The sequence below is a fragment of the Colossoma macropomum genome, unplaced genomic scaffold (genome assembly GCF_904425465.1).
Source record: "Colossoma macropomum unplaced genomic scaffold, Colossoma_macropomum, whole genome shotgun sequence".
NCBI lineage: Eukaryota > Metazoa > Chordata > Actinopteri > Characiformes > Serrasalmidae > Colossoma > Colossoma macropomum.
In genome coordinates, this window is record NW_023494788.1 from 27,069,700 (window position 1) to 27,089,522 (window position 19,823).

Genomic DNA, 19,823 nt, shown 5'->3' on the forward strand with positions numbered 1-19,823 from the left:
TAGGGAACTAGCAGCAATTGAATTATTATAGCGGTGGATGAACAAACAATACTTAAGTAGCCTATAGGCTACCAAATTAAGCACCGCCAAGACATATCATGATATGCGCAGCTGATGCGCATTCATAAATATATGAATATATTATTTAAAAACTTCAAGACTGGTATTTCCCCTGCTTTATTTTATGCCAAGCACCTTCACAGCTCTACGTAAAGTTTAAATTGCTCTGCCACTGTGTCCTAACAGTTGTCAAACCCCAAAATCTCCCAATAGGTCTGTATGATAAACATACTTACCATGAGTATCATCATGTGGACACTTTTTCAATTTTTATTTTATTGTATATATTGTACATGTACTGACATCCAAACATAGTACAGCTATTTAAAACTGATATTCCAAACTTTTGTTTAGGTTTAAAATAGTTTTATTACAATATCATAATAATATCTGGTAAACAAAGGGCTTTTTAAACTATTTTATATAATACTGAGAAAAAGTCATGAAGCTAAATAAACCTTCTTCATTGTGGCTGTACTAATGGCAATGCTGCTATTATAGCTAATACTTTAACACAATGACTTTTTTTTAGCTATGTAAAAGCTTTCGCCTTAAGGCTGTTGAAGACACAATATGTGAAGGGGTGTTTTGCTGTATCACGGCAAATGCAGGATTTGGGTTTTTATTTATTTTGTCTTTATTTAACATATTACCTAAACATTTGCAATGAAATAAAAATGAATAAAAAAACTTTTTAGATACCCCAGGCATGATGTGTATATGTCATGAGCATTTGCGGAGTACTGTTCCACACATTTGTCACTTACTGTACAATCTGCCTTTTTGCTAACAATGATGGTCGAGCTTAAAACATTAAAGAGGTTCCTCCCTAAAAAACATTCTTATGGCTAGCCTTGTAGATGGGCTTTTGGCTTGATGTACTGTGCGCTGACCTCTCAGTCTAATTCAGTCATGTTACAGGTGTAATGGATGCAGTGTCTCATGGACAATGAATACCAATAGCCCAACTCTAATATGGGGAGGGCTTCTAACAGCACAAGGTCAGGCCTGGGCTGACTGCGAACGAGCAGGGCCAGCCAGCCATAATTACTCTTTTTTAGTCTATTAAGTGCTGCAGCTTGCGTGGGGCTCAGGGGTATAGGACACGCACAACAAGATAAAGTAATGTTTATTTATCGCTCCCAAAGGATTCATTTACACAGGCTGCTCCTCCTGAAGCGGTGCAGGCTCGGAGGGGGAAATAAACACACGGTCACACTTTACAACTGGGTCTTTCTTAGAGAGAGGGACTGGGTAGAGATGGAGAGTAAGACAGAAAGATGAACTCAGGGACTTACCAGAGTCTCTCTTCTTAAAAGTGTATTATGCTAGCCTGCTACGACATGCTACTATTAAATTAGACAAGCCATTAAAAGCAGCCATCTTGGTGCACTGCACTGTATGAACATTAAGTAATATGTTGAGTGTCGAAGGTATGAAACAGTGATAGGAACAGTAGAAGGAAACTGAAAAGGATGGGGAAGAGGACATTGTCATCATGTTAATACAGTGATATGTTCCAGCACTGACCTTTGGTAAGCGTTCAGGATCACCAGGGTGTCTGGGGATGACCTTCTGTAACCGCTGGAAACCGTAGTCGATGGTGGGCTCATTCAGTGCTGAGGAAAAACAAGATAAGCGTTACCAAAGATTTCTACTCCATCTCTATTAAGCGTCTTTAATACAATACTGATTGAACACATTTCATGCTCTTTAGATGATTCCAATGGCAAAAATAAAAATGCATGGAGAAAGAAATATGACAAAAACATGAATACAGCATCAAAAGAGCAATGTTCTCAGACCAGTGAGCAGAAAAACACCTTTGTATTAATACACTCAGCGCATCAACTGCCAGCTAGTGCGGAGGCCCTGGGCAGTGCTTTATGAATAAAACAGAGCCTCAGCAATCAATGTGTATGGCTCCTAACAGTTCATTTCTGCTACCTCTGCAGCAAGCTCTCTCACAGCATCTTCAATCAGACATTGGCCTTCACACAGCAGCTCAGCCTGGGTAAAAGTACCCACTCGCTGTCAGGATCACGGCACCCACACAGCTGTTTGATGGCACACCAGGTAATATTTACATCCCTTAAGGACCTCTAGGGTTTTGTTAAAAATTTACCTTTAGCCTGTTGTAAAGCAGAAATCCTTAAACTCTAATTACCTGTCGGTAGGCACAGACTTCTCTTCTTCACTCCATACACAGCAGCTGTATAGTAGTTAATGACTAATCTGATGCAGCTCTTATCAAACAGGAAAACGTCACATTTTTTTTAAAATTGCAAGACAGTTTGCTTGTATTATTAAGGACAATTGCAGACAACATCCATGTACAGAACTGCATCCCAAATGTCAAACACATGGAAGGAACATGCATGCAACAAAGATAAAACAATTCACAATTTGACAATCAACTTGCCAAAGTGACCACATATAACAAGAACACTCATTGTGATATGCCCTTACCCGCTTGGTTTGGCCATTTCCCCTTTGGGGGAATCCCTGTTGCACTTTAAGGGCCTTTATATTACTTTCTTAACTTAAGTGAAATGTATTAGATGAGCCATCGGAGTGGCAAGGGAACAGTAAACACAAGTGACAAAATTGGCAGAACTTGCCCAGAAATCACTGTAATCTGATGTAATCCCTTTCACAAAACCCTTAAAAATGGGCAGTTCATAAGAAAGTGCTTTAACATACTTAAAGCTACACTATGTAAGGTTTAGAGATTTAGAGATCTCTCTGGTGGAAATATGTACTTGCATGTAACATGTAAGAACATTTTGTAACACTGGTTGTGCTTCAGACCCTCCCGGATAAATCTGATGATTGTGAGTGCATTCAAAGTCAAACTTGGTGATGGACGTGTCTTCCGAGGATGTAAGTGAATGTGTTGCTGATTTTGCATTGAGACCTGAACATCAAGCCAGACCTTCTTTTTGAGTCTGTGAGTATGACATTAGTATGTAAAGACATATGATGTGGTCTGAAAGACGTCTGCGAAATCCGACATGACACATCTAATGTTTAAATTATTATTTTAGGCTTTATAGGCTGGCTTGCAGCAGTGCACACACACACACATCATATTTTAGCCTGTTTTTTTTTCCCTGATTTTCCTGACTTTTAACAAAAAGAGCTTACAAAGTGCATTTCAAAACTATAACAGTTGATTTGCTATGTTCAAACTGGAATTCATGGAGCAAACTAATTAATTTGTTAACCATGATTGCTGATATAACTTCATACACTGCTCTGCTAACATGCTAGTTAGCAAGCTAAAGGCTACACAGCCTACACGATCCACCACAGCCAATGTTTTTATCCAGAAAAAGCAAACATTCACAAAATATATGTATGTTATGTTCAGATTTCTCAATGTCATTTCTCACTTGCTCTCTTCACTGTCCCCTAATCCACTGCTACTGCAAGCGGCCACTTGTGTAACACTGGTGCGATGCACTTCTGCATAGTGAGCCAAAGTTCGTGAGGGCAGGTTAAAGAAAGTATTAAAATGGAATCATTATATTCTTCTTCATGCAAGCCCATGAATGAAGGCTTCTTTAAATGAGTAGTGTCCTCAAATGGGTCCAAAGTCCAAAAACAAATAATGCTGGTTTGAAAATCTCAACACTGTTTAACACATAAGCACCGTTAATCTGCAAACCAAATATATAGGCCTAAGTTATGAGCAAATAATTCAATTAAAGTTTTCATTTCTGTAGAGGCAGCACCTCCAGAGCCCATTCCACGAAGGCCCAGGGACAGCTTCATGGACCCTCTCTGAGGACACAGCAATAACATAATATTGAAATAGGAACCTGATCTGGGCGATAGGGCCAAACATCCTGTGCGGCTGGACCACACGGCGCTTAGTGCACTGTTTTCCTAACCTCCCTGGACTGAGGGGGACTTTTGCGCTGAGACAATGGGCCTTTCTCCCCCTATCAGCCTGCTGTGTTTATTTGTGTGTTTGTCTGTTGTGGTGCTAAACACTCGCCCTCCAGGGCCACGCTTGCACAGAGGTCTGCTTTGCTTCACTAGAAAAGTAGCAAAAGAAGCCCACTAACAGAAGGATAATGTAGTAGAGAGTTGAGCAAGAGCAAGATTACGGACGAAAAAGGTGTTTTTAAAGCAAATAATGGTAACACTTTCTATGAATGTCACCTTTGTAAGCATTTATAAACACATTTATAACATGTTATAATGTATTCATAAGGCATTATAAACATGGTTATAAATATTTATAAAAAAGAATTACACTGAATTACACTTTATAGCCATGTTTATTATAACATTATGAATTGTTAATATAATGTATTATAAATAGTGTTAATAACATGTTATAATGTCAGTGCCAAAGAAGTCAGTCCCAGCTTGGAGAGGGTAAAGTAAAGACAAATACCAAGCTAACGCTGGTGTACATTACCTTTCCCACATTGGGTAAAACACTGATAGCAGCATTAGTTTAAACTCTGACATTTGAAGCCTGTAATGTGCTTTATTGTGTATGTTTTAGTGTTTCAGTAAATCCTTCAGTAAATACTTCAACTTAAAGCCTCACTCTTAACACTGGAGGTGGCTTTAGTACAGTATGCTTCACTTTACTTAGAGTGGACAAATACCACTTATGAGCTCTTATAATTTGTTATGATCAGTACTTATAATGCATTATGTTAACAATTCATAATGCATAATAAACATGGCTATAATGTATAATGCATTTTTATAAATATTTATAGCTATGTTTATAATGTCTTATGAATGCATTATAACATGTTATGAATGTGTTTATAGATGCTTACAAAGGTGACATTCATAGAAAGTGTTACCCAAATAATTGTGCACAAAATAGTAAATATCTTAGTCAGTCATTCTGAACTGAATTTGTGACATTTCCTCACACAGGGGCTTTCCGGAAAACAATGCTGTCTGGTCATTTTACTTAAAAAAAAGCTAGTAAAAAGGAAACAAATGATTCTCTCTCTCAGTCTCTGGCTTCCCACTGGTGGGTCTTTGATTTACAGTGATGAATCTCTCCAGCGGCAGCTTTAGCGCTTAATAAAAAGGTTGTTGGATATGACAGAGGGATCTGCTCGTGTGGCTTTTTTCCTCAGTCTGGACACACACACACATACAGACAGCGATCAGCACTTAACAGAGGCAATTAGAGGACTAGTGTGAATATTGCAGGAGGTGGATAGCTGTGGGGGCTGATGTAATAATGTATGTAATGTATTCAAAGTCGAGAGGAAGTGGTTGAATAGGCCAAGATTCAACATTAATATTCAAACATTGAAATAAATAAAATGGGATTTGGGTAGTTGGCATTATAGAGCAAAGGCCCATAGCCTTGAGCAACCCACATTTTCGTTTGCTCAGTCTCTCTCTCTCTCTCTCATTCTGACTGTCTCTCTTGCCTGCAGCACTGACTCTTGCACACAGCAGAAGATGGAGCGAAAAATAGCACTCACGAAAGCGGACTCTTTTAGCCTGCAGTTAATTGTTCTGGTGAAGCTGGGTGCAAGGCACAGGGAACAGGGATGAACTGAGCTGTGTCTCTCTCTCTCTCTAACATACACTCTCTCTTTTCTCTCCCAGCCTCCCTTCTGTTCGCCCTGTAGGCCGCAGCCTGGCCGTTTCCTGAGGGAGCTAACCCAGCTCCCCCTCAGCTCCACAGCTGAGAGGACAGACTGTGGGCAGCCTCTCAGTGTGGTGGAGAGCAGTCAGATGGCAGAGGGCCCAGACAGAACCAAGCCCCTGGAGCCCTGCGCACAAGATGTGCCCAGCTTGGCCCTCCTTCCGCTGGGGAGCAGGATAGACATGAGTTAATGTTGCCTGCTGATCAATGCTCCTCATTACAGAGCAGGAAGGCCTCCAAGCAGCAGGTGGGAGCTAGCGCTTAATGAGAGTAAAAGTGGAGTGAGCAAATGGCTCTCAACCTGACAAGCTAGATCAAGTGTCTCCATACCTGCGTATGGACAGCAATGGTCCTATAGAGTTTGGGTCCAAATCAATCACACCAGATGAGGCTAGCTTCGGTGGCATCTACGCTGAGTTGTGAGGTTATTAAGCAGACCTACCTTATACCTATAGTTACTGGGCAATTTACCATGTACATACTATAGGTGAACTTTGTAGGCATACAATAACTGGCTGTTGTTGTTTGTCAGCCCACCTCTATCTTGTCCAACAATGAAAGGGAACCATGTGAGGACCACCACTGACCTGATTATATCAATAGTAGACAATTCTTAGCACAACAGTGCCACTAAAATGGTTGTGGCATTGTAGTGTGTGGTACAACTGCATGAGCATGGTACAAGGGCATGGCTGGAGTTTATTAATTATTAATACTTATTAACAGTTAATATTAAAACAAAGAGTTTTAAGATTAGGTCTAGAACTAAACTCTGCTTGAGACTAACTCTCCAGGACCAGGCCTAGAGCACTCAAACTTGACCAACACTGATAGTTTTTGGTGTAGGGGTACATTTGTAATGCATTCAGAGTCACGGCCTCACTCATGAAGTTCAGTGATGTATGCTCCTGTTGCAATAGCAGCTAACAGCAGCTAATAGTGTTCAGCAGGTCTCCATTACTGACACAGTGCAGATCAAAATGACTCCTTGACTGAGCCCCAGCATTAAGGCCGTGGAACACGCCGGCCGCCCAGCCCCACAGCCGCTCGGTCGGGCTTGTGATTGACCAAGTGTTTACTTAAGGAGCCAGAATAAAAACTGTTAAAACAATCCTGAGCCATGATGGAGAACAGAGCACAGCTATCATCCAGGGAAAGAACAACAAAAACAGCCGAATGTGACAGAATGATGCAAAGCCACCCTGGGGCCGACAATACATCATATCTAAATAGACTTCCTGTAATCAGGCCTGCTGGAGGTTCAAGCTGGGGAGGTGGAAGTGTGGTCCAGGGATCAGAATGCGGCAGGAGCCTGGGTGGGTCGTACACTATGAGGGAGTGCTAGTGTATGGGAGTTTACCATGAAGAAATAAATGTACAGTGGAGAATGAATAGAGACAGAGGCTGAATGAATAGCTGGGTTGTGTTTAGAAGGGGCAATAGCCATTTATTGGGTCAAGAGTGAATCTAAGGGGCCTCAACCGAATACTAGATTAGGAAAAGCCATGTAGCTTTGGAAAAGGAGTGTCAAACCCCACTCCAGGAGATTTACTGAGCTGTAGAGTTTAGTCCAAACCTAAGCAAGCACATCTGGTTCTAGTTTATGTTATGTTTATTAAGCTCTTTTTGCAGAGGCAAAAAGTGGCAATCTACATTTCTCCTTTAAAAGCCCAGTATCATGGTTGTATTGGTCTTGTCGACACTGGATCCCTGGTTGCTACCACCACCATTGTAGAGAAATCTGAGTCAGTAGGTTTCTCTAAAGTGCACCATACTACTGTGAGTGAAACCACTCTTAGAAAATCAGTGGATTTCCTACTTTAATGAGTTAAAGGCAAAGCCTCTGAACGCATCGCTGATGATAAAATTGGGTTAAGACTCTTCAGGGTAGTATGTTTCGAGCAACATGCTCGCCCTTGTTTTGTTATATGGCCCTTATCTGTGGCAGTAGCCTCACAAATGTCCTTAAAAGCATCAGAATGGCTAGCCTTTGGTTTGTGGAGGCTAAAGTCTCTAGAGATAGAATGGATAATGAAGTGGTAGCTGATGCAAAGTGTGTGAGGGCCAGCGCTGAGAGTATATATCTCCTTTAAGAGAAGCACAAAGCTAGTGTAATGAGGCAGGACCCCAGTGCTGGAGGAGGCAGTGTGTTAATGTGCTGATATAGAGATGGATGGGAGAGATCTCTGGCTAAACTGTACTCTGCTGCCCTCCCAGACATCTGCACATGTTTACTCCCCCTCATTGCTATTGATTTCCACATTCTGTACAATCTCCGCACCAGCCAGGCAGATAATGCAATACTGAGAGGGGGAAGGAGTGAGAGATAGCCAGAGAGAGTGAGAGAGAGAGAGAGAGACAGAGAGAGCGAGAGAGAGAGTGAGAGAGAGAGAGAGAGAGAGAGAGAGAGAGAGAGAGAGAGAGAGAGAGAGAGAGCATGGCATGAGCGTAATATTGGACAGTAAAACAAAGAGCAGGAATATGATGTTCCTTATTTGGCAACCTCCACTATACTTTCACACCCATTGAAAGTGATGATGCAAGCACTTCATAGACAGAGTCAATAAGGTTCTGGTAAGTGTCAAAAATGTTCTCAGCGACAAGTAGCGACAACAGGAGATAATATTTATGCTACCGAAAGAAGGCAAATAACTCAGCTCAGTAGATGGAGAAAGAGCTTCTGTGGAAGATCATAGATTGAGCCACATCACAAGTCTTAAACAAACAGCACTCTCTCAAACAGCTGTCATCTCAGACAGGGAAGTCAGATCCCTTGGGTTCAACTATGTCCGTTCCCTTTTTACGGTCCTCTGTGAGGGAAACAGTGTTTCACAAACCACACAAACCAAAGAACTATGGCGCATATTTTAACTGCCTGTGTTCTTGTTGACTTTCATACATTAAAACTGAGGAACTTGAGATATGTGGCCGCTTGAGTGGCTTGTACACCAAAATAACAAATGATGGTATCGAATATTCACCAACATACATAAAAGACTTGCTTTCATCAGATGGCGCGTAGAGTATTACTCCCCCTTCTCTGGTTCCACTCAAGAGAGGGCGGATAATAAGGTTATGTGTGATGTCATAAGTAATAACTCTAACGTTGAAACCAAATATACTGAATCAATGTAGAAAAGAATATCTTGAGTATACTATGCCATCTCATTATGTTTACACGATATAATCAATATAGGCAAATATAGAGCCGCTGCTTACTGGGGGTTGGTGCCTCGATGATCTTCAAATTGAATTTTCTGCCACCTGACCTGACAAAGTGGTGAGGGACGAAGCTGTTTCCTTGGACCGAAAGCCACTGACATATTAACAGTCCATGCTTGCTGCTTTTGCAGAAGATGGAATTAGAACGAGTAAAACATATCAACGATAAATAAATAAATGAACAACTACCACTGCTTGAAGGATTCCGTGCAATCACACAGATCAATGCTCATTGAAATTTCATGAAGGCAGAGCCAGATCGCTTCATATTTCACAATAATAACTAGAGCCCTGCAGGGGTAGATGGGTGGGGGAAGGAGAGAAGAAAGGACATAGGAAAAACTCCCCCCTAAAGATAACACTCTGAACACTGTCAGGACTAGTCCAATCAAAGCATTAACCCTTCACTAAACCAGGGACTGACCCAGGGCCCTATATGAATCTCTTAGAGATATCAAAAGGCAGACTGGCGTAAAGCACATGGCTCATTCTTACAACCTTAGCGACATGCTAGTTCTAAAGTCTAGCCAATAGCTATGAGCTGCTGGTAGTGAATTGAGTCAGCTGACCACATTTAGACCTGCAGTGCTCCAGCTGTATCCCTGACTGACAGAGCAGAGAGGCATGCTGGGTAATTGGTCTTTAGCGGAACCTTTTAACAGGCACTTGTGGGCTTTGTACAGAGCTGTTAATGTCAGGGTGGTAATGTTCTGTACATGTTAGGGAATGGCAGACACTCTCTCTTTCTCTCTCTCTACGTTCTCTCTCTCTCTTTTCCCCAGAGCTCTCTCTCACTCAGGTGTGATCTCATATGCTGTGGATGGGAATCGATAGGCTCAGTGGCAGGGTGTTCGATGCCGGCCTGAATTATTGCTTCATTTTTCTCCCTATATAGATGAGGCCTGTTTTTTCCTAGCCCTCCCCACACCAGGATCAATATCTTACAATCTCATTTTTATCCATTTTTCCATAAACCCAGTGATTGCATTTATTTGGAAAATCCGACAAGCTAAATAAGGCATCGCTTTAAGAAAGGGGAAAAACATATAGGAGGAACCTGTGGCCATAAAACGGATGACTTGTTTTCTTTGATCCTGGGTGGAGGCTGCTGAGAGCCAAAGACATTTGTGTGAAATGGCCCTCAGAAGACTTTATGCTTCTGAGCAAACCAATTTCACTATATCTTTATGGTGACCATTTTCACATGTCAAGGATTAGCAATTTAACTGGAATGGTAATCATTGATCAAGCAACATGACACCATTTGTCAATAGAATTAAGGAGTCTAATCATCAAAATCGAACAATCATTCAACATGTTAGGAAAAAAATGGCTGTATCACTTAGGGCTGAACGCAGTGGAAAAATGTCTGCAGGCAAATCAGCTGAAGAATGATTAGGAAGACCTCAATGGTTAGCAAAGCAGTAATCTCAAAGTCTAACATTTCCCCCTAATAATATATATAGATTTTTAGAATTTTACAATGTTTTATTTTTTGTAACATACATGCTTCTAAGATATTTACCAAATTTATCTCCCATTAGATTCTGCAGGGCATTGAATGAGGCAGCAAGCTCTTTAGAAACTCTACTATATCACCAATGCCATGATGCAATTTGGTTGTGCTATTATTTACCATAAGACATAATAGGCTTATAACAGCTAATAGGTAAATAACAATCTCATGTCAAATACTTGGACACAATAACCCAAAGATGTGAATTGAATGTGTGAATTGAATTGTTTTTATCTTTGAAGCCAGAACTGAGTGCAGTTCAACGCCCTGTAGGAGAATATAGAACATACCACTGTAACCTAATTTAGAAGCCCCCATTCAAAAACTTTTTTAATTTTTAAAATTATTTTTGAGGAAACAAATTAGATAATTATCCTAATAGTAGCCATGATACATCTGCATGCCTTGTATATTTAGTCCCAACTAAAATAAAAGAAGAAAAGGAGACATTTAAGCCTAATAAATGTTCCATCCCTGACTTTCATCCAGTTCCATTTTGGTCTGGATCAAAAGCCTGGCTCTTCCTCACCTCCAGTGACTAATGCTTCCCAAAGACTTCATCATTGGGCAGGCATAAGAGAACTCCCCCTAATGTGATCCAGCAGAGTCTTTTTAATATCAGGCCTGATGGGTGCTGCTCAGCCCACTGGCCTGCATACTGAGCAGGGATGAATTGCCTGCTGAACCTCCCGAGCGATTCATCAACACCTCCAATCTATCGGCCGTGTGGGGCCGCACACATGCTCACTGGCAGATAGCGTTATAACTCTGCCTCGCGCAGCAGAGAAACGGATGGAAAGGCCTTTTGACAAATGATGCAAACGTGGCAATCTGGTGCGAGGTAATACGCAACCAAACATGGAAATGCATTTGTTGCAGATGGAGAGAGGGAGAGAGAGAGAGGGAGAGAGAGAGAGGAATGACTCAATGCTGTTATCTGCAGAGTGCCATGCAGGACGGGTAATGTCCCAGGCGGAGTGAGCTTAATTGTTTCTGATGATAAATATAATTGCACGGAGCCTTTGGATGTTTAATTGCAGGGAGGAGTGTGGAGGAACTACTTGCACGATCACTTTGACTGCAGCGTTCCTTGCCGGATGTCTTGCGCATGGGCTTTAATTGCAGCACCTTAAACCTCTGGCCCAAACCAAACAGGAGCACAGTGTGATGGGATTTGATGGACCATATCCAAGGCTCAGTTGTCCCTCTGTGTACATCTGGGCTTCCATTTTACCGCAAACTCTTCTATTCACCAGGGCGTGCCAAGAATCTAAGACCCCTAAAATGACATCATCCATTATCTGGCAGGCTTTTGAGGAATCCATTAACTGAGTGGTCTCTGAGTTCATAAGCAGAGAGCAGTCTGTGCCAAAACGCAGCCGCATCATTACCGAGTACAGTGAATACCATTGTCAGCCACAGCATTTAAAGGTAACTGCATTTGATAAGAATCTCATGGTCAAATTAGAGTTCGACTGTGATGAGAACAGTTATTTAATTGCTCTCCGGTGAGGCTGAGAGGAAGCGCCGACCCTCCACTGTTTTCCAGGTATGGCCCCGGCTTTCCGCATGGCTGTGTGGTGTTCGAGCGCGGCAGCATCGGTGCGCCATTGATTTAATTAGGTCTCCATTTCCTCTGCCTGACAGAAGTTGATTAGAGGCGCCAGATGCCCCATGTGTAATTCTGCTGCCAGCTGCCACGCAGCCCTGCCAATCCTCTATGATTAGTACCCACTGGCAACTGGGCCCAGCCCAGGTGCCAACTGGAGCCAGGGGAGAGAAACGGCAGGCTGATGTCCCCCAGCACTCAGATCGGGGGGCTGCTCGGACGTGAGCATGAGAAGAAGAGGGTGGCTCAAGCTGCAAGTCCTCAGTGAGTAAGAGAAACTCCAGGGGCAGGGGTGTCCAACCTGATCGAAAAAGTTTAGTTCCCACATGCCTGTGCTCAGAAGCCAGATCAGTGCAGTATGACTGTTGCTCTGCTGTTGCATTGCTCTGTTGTATCTAAACTACAGGTAACATGTGATTTACTCAAACTACTCACAATACTGGGTGTAAATCTTTTGGCAAAAAAGAAAAACATCAGGGAATGCGGCTGTTAAAAAATTAGCCTGACCATCTGCCCTCTGCTTCAGAGGTGTGTGTTTTGTGCATGTGAATTGCAAAATCCTTCCCTTCATGCCTGGCCATGTGTTCAGTGAATGGACCATGAAGAGAGGCCAAGTCCAGCGCCATAAACCCAATGAGCACACTCATTCACACACATGAATGCACAGGCACAGGCATGGGCGCACACTGAGCGGACAATGCCCACAGCTGAGCACCCTTTAAATGTATTGATGAAGCCGCTTTTTCATAGTGCTCTCCTGAGCGTTAAGGCATTATTTGGAGATTTCAATTGCATTTCGATCGCTAGCTCCCATTTTATCAAAAGTTACAGCATCATGCTTGATTAACAAACTCTCTGCCATTGCCCTCTTCTTAGCATGACTTTCCATAATACACTTCTTCCTTTTCTAGCCAGTCAAATGCCACTGCTAGACATCTGCTTTAATGAACACTGGATTCATTACTTCTTGTTGGCATGCAGTCCTAGTATTCACAAGTGTGGACTATATAGACGCTCTGTGCCAATATAGATATCACATGTGACCCCTCCTTCCTCCCCAAGATAAGTGCTGCGTTTCGCTTATCTGTGCATGCTACAGGATGTTCCTGCTGTTCAGGGGGCAAGCATTCTTATTAAGCTGCAGGCACAGGAAATAAGTGGGATTCCTTTGCAGCAAAGGTTTCTCTCCTCAGGAAGCACACTGTCACTGGACCTCGCAATGGAAAACCAAAGGTGGCCATATGCTTTTTCTTAGCAAAGCGATGGTAAGCTTGACACAGCCATTGGAGCGTAAATAAATAAATAGATAGATAGATAAAGCTTACATAAGGGTCTTCAAAAATTTGCAAAAGAACCATTTTTACAGTAAATGAGATTGTGAAAAGGTTTTTAAAGTTTAAAGAACCTCCGCAATATAAAGGCTCTACAAAGTTTAATGTTTTTTTAAACGTAGAACTCTATAGGCAAGACAAGAGCCATTTAGAAACCTTTATTTTTCATAGTGTAAAGTGAATAAAGAAAATCAGTGGGCTGTTTTTACCTGTGTAGATGAATCTGCCTGGTGTTCCCTTGCAGAACTGTTTGGACTTGTAGGACAGAGTAACCTCCACCACTCCGGGTATGTGTCTGGGGGGAGTCTGTACCCGGATAGCGTGAGGGGTGATGAGCTAAGTGAAAGAAATGAAAGGAACAAGGAAAGGATGAGAATAATCTTCTAAACTCATCTGCACCCTTAGATAACATCCCTTTATCATGCGTAACAACAGTAGGTTTGCACAATTAATCACATATTAATCAATATCGCAGTTTTGACCTGTGTAATTACCTAATCACACAGGGCTGTGATTAATGCATTCTATATTATAGTATGCCTGCTGAATCACAATTAAGAGTTCTTACTGCTCTAATGAACCAAACAAAGTTCTGTATGTGTTGTGAGTGTAGGACAACGTCCTATTTAATGTTATGTAGCAAAAAGTGCAACGTCAAGTGCCCATCTTAACTGCAATTTTTCATTGTCATTGTTGTTATTATTGTACAGCTTGAAGTCTGAAATGACCAAGACCCACCAGCGGGTCCAAAGTTTTATTACACACTTGTATAACCAAAGAATAAGTTAGCCAGTTTGCACTGTAGTCCAGGTACTTACTGAATAATTAGCCTCAGAATGTAACAAATCGGGGTTTTTATGGGGTTAAAGGAATGGTTTACTAAATTTATACATTCTTCTCTGGATCTAGCCAGTAAGCCAAGAAATGTTTGGTGGCTGAAGTTTTAGGTTTTCACTGTAGTTAAAAAGCTAATGTAGCTCACAAGTAAAAGAAGTCTATGCTACTAAAATTGTTCAGCTCCAGTGCAAAACTAACCCAGTAAACTAGACACTAAACATATCTCATCTTGGCGACCACATTTAGGGTAAGTGGAAAATTGTGTAAATTCCATTTTTCAATAAACCATCCCTTTAAAGGGGCACAGTCAAAATGAAACACTTCACCATTGCTACAGCAGTGCCATGACAGCGAGATTTTTTAATAAACAGAGTAGGAAAACCCCTTTCTGAAGATGTATTTTGATGGTGGGTGGAATTTCAGATTTTTTTTTACTAGCTGGCTAATGCAGAACTTTTAGGAAGCTGAATATCACATGCATATTTATTTCTTTACATTACACATGTACATTGTAAATGCTACTGTTAGATTAGAATGCTCCTTTAAAAAAGAAAACAGGAGGAAAAGAAAAGCTGAGAAATTTAAATCAAAGTCTAGTCATTAAATGAGACACAGAAGAGGTGCTTTTCTCTTGTGGTATATGAAAAGCATATGGAAGCAGATAACTAAACATAATGAGCATCAATGCTAGTGAGCAAGCAAGGAAAAGAAATAGTGATGGTAAAGGAGCGAGAGTGTAAGGTAAAACTGTGTCTCCCTGTGAGTGGATCAGCTCATTAATCAGACCCATGCAGAAGCACAGGAGAGGAAATGACCTCTGGCCTTTTATCAGGGTACTGCATGCTGCCTGTAATACAGAGAGAGCTCTTTTTGGGTTATAATGTCATGGGCCCATTCATTTTCTCAGTTTGGCTTCTCGCTCCTTGAAATAAGATTTTTTCCCTCTCTGTGGATACTGCTGAGTGGATTTAGTGAGTTAGCAGGGCAGAGGTGATGTGTCATCACTCGAGAATATGGAGCTCCACAGAGCCTCGCCATGAAGTTACATGTATGCCAGTATGTAGGCTGTCAAGACAAGACAACAGCATAATGTTTTTTATTCTGTTTAAATCATGGAGAACAATCATGAAGCTGAGCATAAGGCTCCCATTCTTGAATGCACTGTGACTCAACAGAAGCTGTATAAGTAGACTGACTGCAACCGCATGTGTTTAGGAGTGGATAACTAGCTGCTCACACATTGCTGCTTTCCAAGCAGTCGCCGCTGACTACCTGCAGCCACATTCACTCTGTTACCAGCGGTATTAAATAGGAGGGCTTTGTTCTCTGATTAGACTATGATTTGACTGCTCGCCGTGCTCGAGAGACTTTGCTGAAGCTTCTTTGAAGGGGGAGCGGTGGCTCTACAAAGCAGCGCAGAACGCTTAATTTCCCCGGCGAAGCACCAGCGCGTTCAAAGCCAACAACGCCGGCGGTGCTTTACATGACTTTAAACCGTCCCTTTCATTGCACACTTAGCTGGGCTTTCATATGCCAGCCACTGCTCCTCTCACCTCTTAGATAAATATGGCATCGCCAATGAGAGGCTTTTTATAGAGTTTCCTCTTTCATCTAGCAGCTCCCACCAGGAGCAGAGTGGCAACTCAACTCTTACAGAGAGGGAGAGAGAGAGAGAAAAGGAGGGTAGAACAGGAGTGTTACACTCTAGGACATGCCAGAAAGCAATGGCAGTTAGTAGATATGCTTATTCTGTCCAGAAGAGGTACTTGGCTTTGAAAAGCTTATGAGACTAGACCTAAAAGTCAATACACCATTCATGGCTCATGGGTTATTCCTGAATTTTGGTCCACTTCAATTGATTACTTGTTAATAATGCTCAGTAAGATGGACAACAGCCTGCATAAGTGCTGTTCACAGAACTCGCTGGGTATTGAGTGTGCAGGTTGAGTGTTTTGTCAGCAGGACTGACCTCGCTCCAGACCAGCATGGTGCCGAAGATGACCTGCAGCCCATCAAAGAAGTTGTCCCCGATGATGATCACAGTGGCTCCTCCTGTGGTCCATCCTTCGCTTGGACTGATGGCCTTAATGCAAGGAGTGGCTGCTTCCCCCAGGAGAGAGAGAGACAGAGAGAGAGAGAGAGAGTACACTACACTTTAGATGCCAGGAGAGTAAAATCTGAAGTAATCAAAATTTAGTGCATGAAATTAAGGAGTGCTATCATTTCATGTCCTAAAATAATGAACAGCATTCCTGCAAAGCGTCCCCAGAAGACAAGGCAATTGACACATCTTTTCCTGATTACAGCAAACAGATTTATGGGACTCCATTTAGAAATGGAGGCCTTGCCATAACCTAATGACAACTGACAGAATCATTAAAGCAGTCACATGTGATTACTCTGAGGCTGCTCCTTTTGTAGCATCCCCATACGCTTCCTGACACACGGTGTGAGAGTGAGAGATGGCCCGTGCTCACCGATCATCAATCTCAATCTACGCTACGTGAAGCGACTGTAGCCCACTGCCTTACACCGGGATGACCTCTCTGGCTGTGTTTTGTCACTCTAGCTGGCCGTGGCGTGCCAAGGGTGAGGGCCAGAGCCCTCATCACTTCCCATCACTCCTCACCAAGGGCACGCTGCCGGCCTCTGTTGGCTAAACTCCACGCAGTTTGTTGAATTTCAAATGACAACGGTGCAGGGAGAGAGAGAAAAAGAGGTGAAAAGAGAGGCAGAATATGAGATGAAGGAGAGTTGAGAGGGAAACAGTCTGTCAACAGTAGCCCTAGGTGGGAAGTAAGAAAAGTACTCATGTTGCAGTAATTAAGTAAGCTTAAATTCATACTGCAACAGCACTTTTTTCAGAGTATAGTTGAAGAGCTCCAAAATGCTGTACATCCATTTAAAACGTTTTGGATGTAAAGGGGTTTGAAAAGATTAGCAGCTGATGTATAAAGCAAAAAACTGATAGAGGTGGTATTAATCGTAATATGGCACTGATATTCCTTACATGTGTCTGCTTCAAGGCCATCCTTAACAACATTTATCATGAAAAAAAATTGAAGTGATCTTTAATGAGTTAAGGAACAAAACCCTTCAATTTCCCCACAGCAATTTTCCTTTTACTTGGGTTGATTTCTAACAAAGTATTCAACTTAGTTATTTAAAGTGCTATAGAATGAAAAACATTTGCTGCTTTTCACAAACAAACTTTGAAACTTGAAGTAACAAGAATGGCTGAGGTCTCTATTAAACCTCAAGCTGTTGCTTATATATTCTGTTGTAAGTGTCTGTTAGCTAGCTAACTTGATGAACATTTGCTAACATTTAAAATAAGGTAATGGTAAGCTTACATAGCCAGTGAAACTATGATGATTAGATATTCCTTCTTTAAAGTGAATATTGACTAAATAACTTATGTAACGTACTCATTGTCAAATGGCACATAATATAGAGGTATTTGATGTAGTATATAAACACTGTTTTAAGTTTTAAAATTTACCACTCACTCCCAGTCCATACACTCTGTATATGAAAAATAAACTTCAAAAATGGCCCATTTTAAATTCACTGTTTTTGTGATGTCACAAAAACTATCACACCTACATATAACTTGCTTATTCAGCCTACAGCAGTTTAGCTCTACTATAAAGAGTGTTTCAGCTGGGACTGTCTTTTGAATGAAAGACAATGTATGGCAGCCAATCAGAACAGAGGTCATTTACATATATAACTCTTAAAGACACGGTATCGAGAACAGCCTATTTAATTCTAATGAATAAAGAGAGGTTAGGAAACGGTCATGTCAAATACATTATGATGGTTTTTTGTTACATAATGCCATAATGCTATAACTGGACATAAATACAAGGAAAATGTAAGACATGGGAACTGAATGATCACAACAGATGCAGTGCTCTTTCTTAAATGGCAAAGACACGCATATGTGCATGACTTTGCTTCTGAAAGGTGTCTCTCCTGCTCAGCTTTTGTTTAGGGCTCTGGGATAATTAATGGAATCTAAGAGTTGGACAGAAAAAGATCAGTCTGCCCCCTCTCACCCTCTGACAATGATCACCTCACACTAATGACCCCCAAACCCCCCTCCACCCTCAACTTGCCCAGCTCCCCCGAGGGCGAAGGCGGGCAGCGAATGCTAATTCGGGTGATTATACACGCACCTTTATTAAATATTACCCGACCCCAGCGTGCAGGGGGGCAGGTGCCGGCGCTTGTTTTACGACACTCGTGTAAATGTCACAGGCGGAGGGATCTCGAGTCCTTACAGGAGTCGATCAAAAGGCCAGGCGCCACGGGACGCGTTGTGAAAACAGCAGCCAGCCATAAAAATTCAACACCTTAATGAGTCGTGATTTCATTTCGCCTGTGTTGAACTTTGGCTCGGAATCCTGACGCCCAGTGCCACACCGAAGGCGCTTTATCTGACTAATTACCGCTATTGCGAGTTTGCTATTGGGGGTGGAGGGGGGCATGAGGGTAATGGCTACAACACAAATAGTCCAGAATTATTTGGAATCAAATATCATTATATTAACAGAAGTTTATAATTTATTTATTACTATCAATTACTATTTTGGAAATATGAGGGCTTTTTTTTAAATGACAATCATATTTCAGTAGTTTTCTAATTAGGCCATAAATACTTGCGTAACCATCGGTTTCATTCTGTACAGTCGTATGCAAAAGTTTGGGCACCCAGGTCAAATTATGTTTTGCTGATTTTGTAAGTCGAAGTTAGTACACATATTCTCCAGAACACACCTCTGCACATTTTAATGCACAATTACTGTTTATTTGATGAATTAACTTACTGGTGGGGGGGGAGGGGGGTTAACATAAAATGTGGCTTGTGCAAATATTTTGTCACATGTTGTATTTTACATTTTTTCCCAATATGTTAAACTCAGCAAATAAAAAGAAATTGTGCGCATAAGCAGAAAATGCCAAATTTAGGTTTATCCCTGTAGAGAATGTGTTAACATATTTTCATTTATAAATGCAACACAATGTATAATTTGACTGGGAGTTTTCGAACTGTTGCATATGACTGTAGGGCACAGCAATGTTAGGAAGACTACAAAATAACTTGGTAACAAGCACTCACACTAAATTCCTGACATGAACCACAAGTTCCTGATATCTTCTGTTTCAGACTATTAAGTAGTTGAACAATGTCATAACTTTGACTTTGCAAATGGGAAACAGGACAATCAGATGAGCACAATGAGTATGTCAACATGGGGCCAGGCTACCCTCAGCTCTGTGGTTCCCTTGTAAGCTTTGTTCTCACTTTTGGCTCCTTTTTCCAGGGCACGCCCGTGGCCTGGAGGTCCTCATACAGCTTCAAATTAATGGGGCTGGATGGGGATGAACGCCCGGCTGGGATGAACAGTGCAGGAGCAGGACAGAGGCAGATGGCCCGCTAGTGGGAGGGGCAGTAGTGCTGCAACTGAACCCAGATGTGATGAAGCAGCAGGACGAGCCCACAAAGCTGTGAAAACACCACTGAGAGCTGTACAGGGTGTTTGTGTATATGTGTGTGTGACCCACTAGCAATGCCCTGGGAGGAGTTTGCAAAGACAA

The 19,823-nt window shown here is 41.9% G+C and overlaps 1 protein-coding gene across 5 annotated transcripts in view; it reads right to left on the reverse strand.

The window, feature by feature from the left end:
• The window catches only part of ebf1a (EBF transcription factor 1a), a 162,166-nt gene that overhangs the window by 23,088 nt on the left and 119,255 nt on the right, over positions 1–19,823 (reverse strand). For 3 of the 5 annotated variants that reach the window (XM_036568974.1, XM_036568972.1, XM_036568971.1), the window contains exons 9-11: positions 16,189–16,319; positions 13,592–13,718; positions 1,591–1,679 (exon numbers count right to left, since the gene is read on the reverse strand). In XM_036568974.1, coding sequence (XP_036424867.1) covers positions 1,591–1,679; positions 13,592–13,718; positions 16,189–16,319 — 347 coding nt within the window. Of the gene's footprint in view, positions 1–1,590; positions 1,680–13,591; positions 13,719–16,188; positions 16,323–19,823 lie in introns of all 5 variants that reach the window. The other 2 variants (XM_036568973.1, XM_036568970.1) reach the window with 1 other exon arrangement.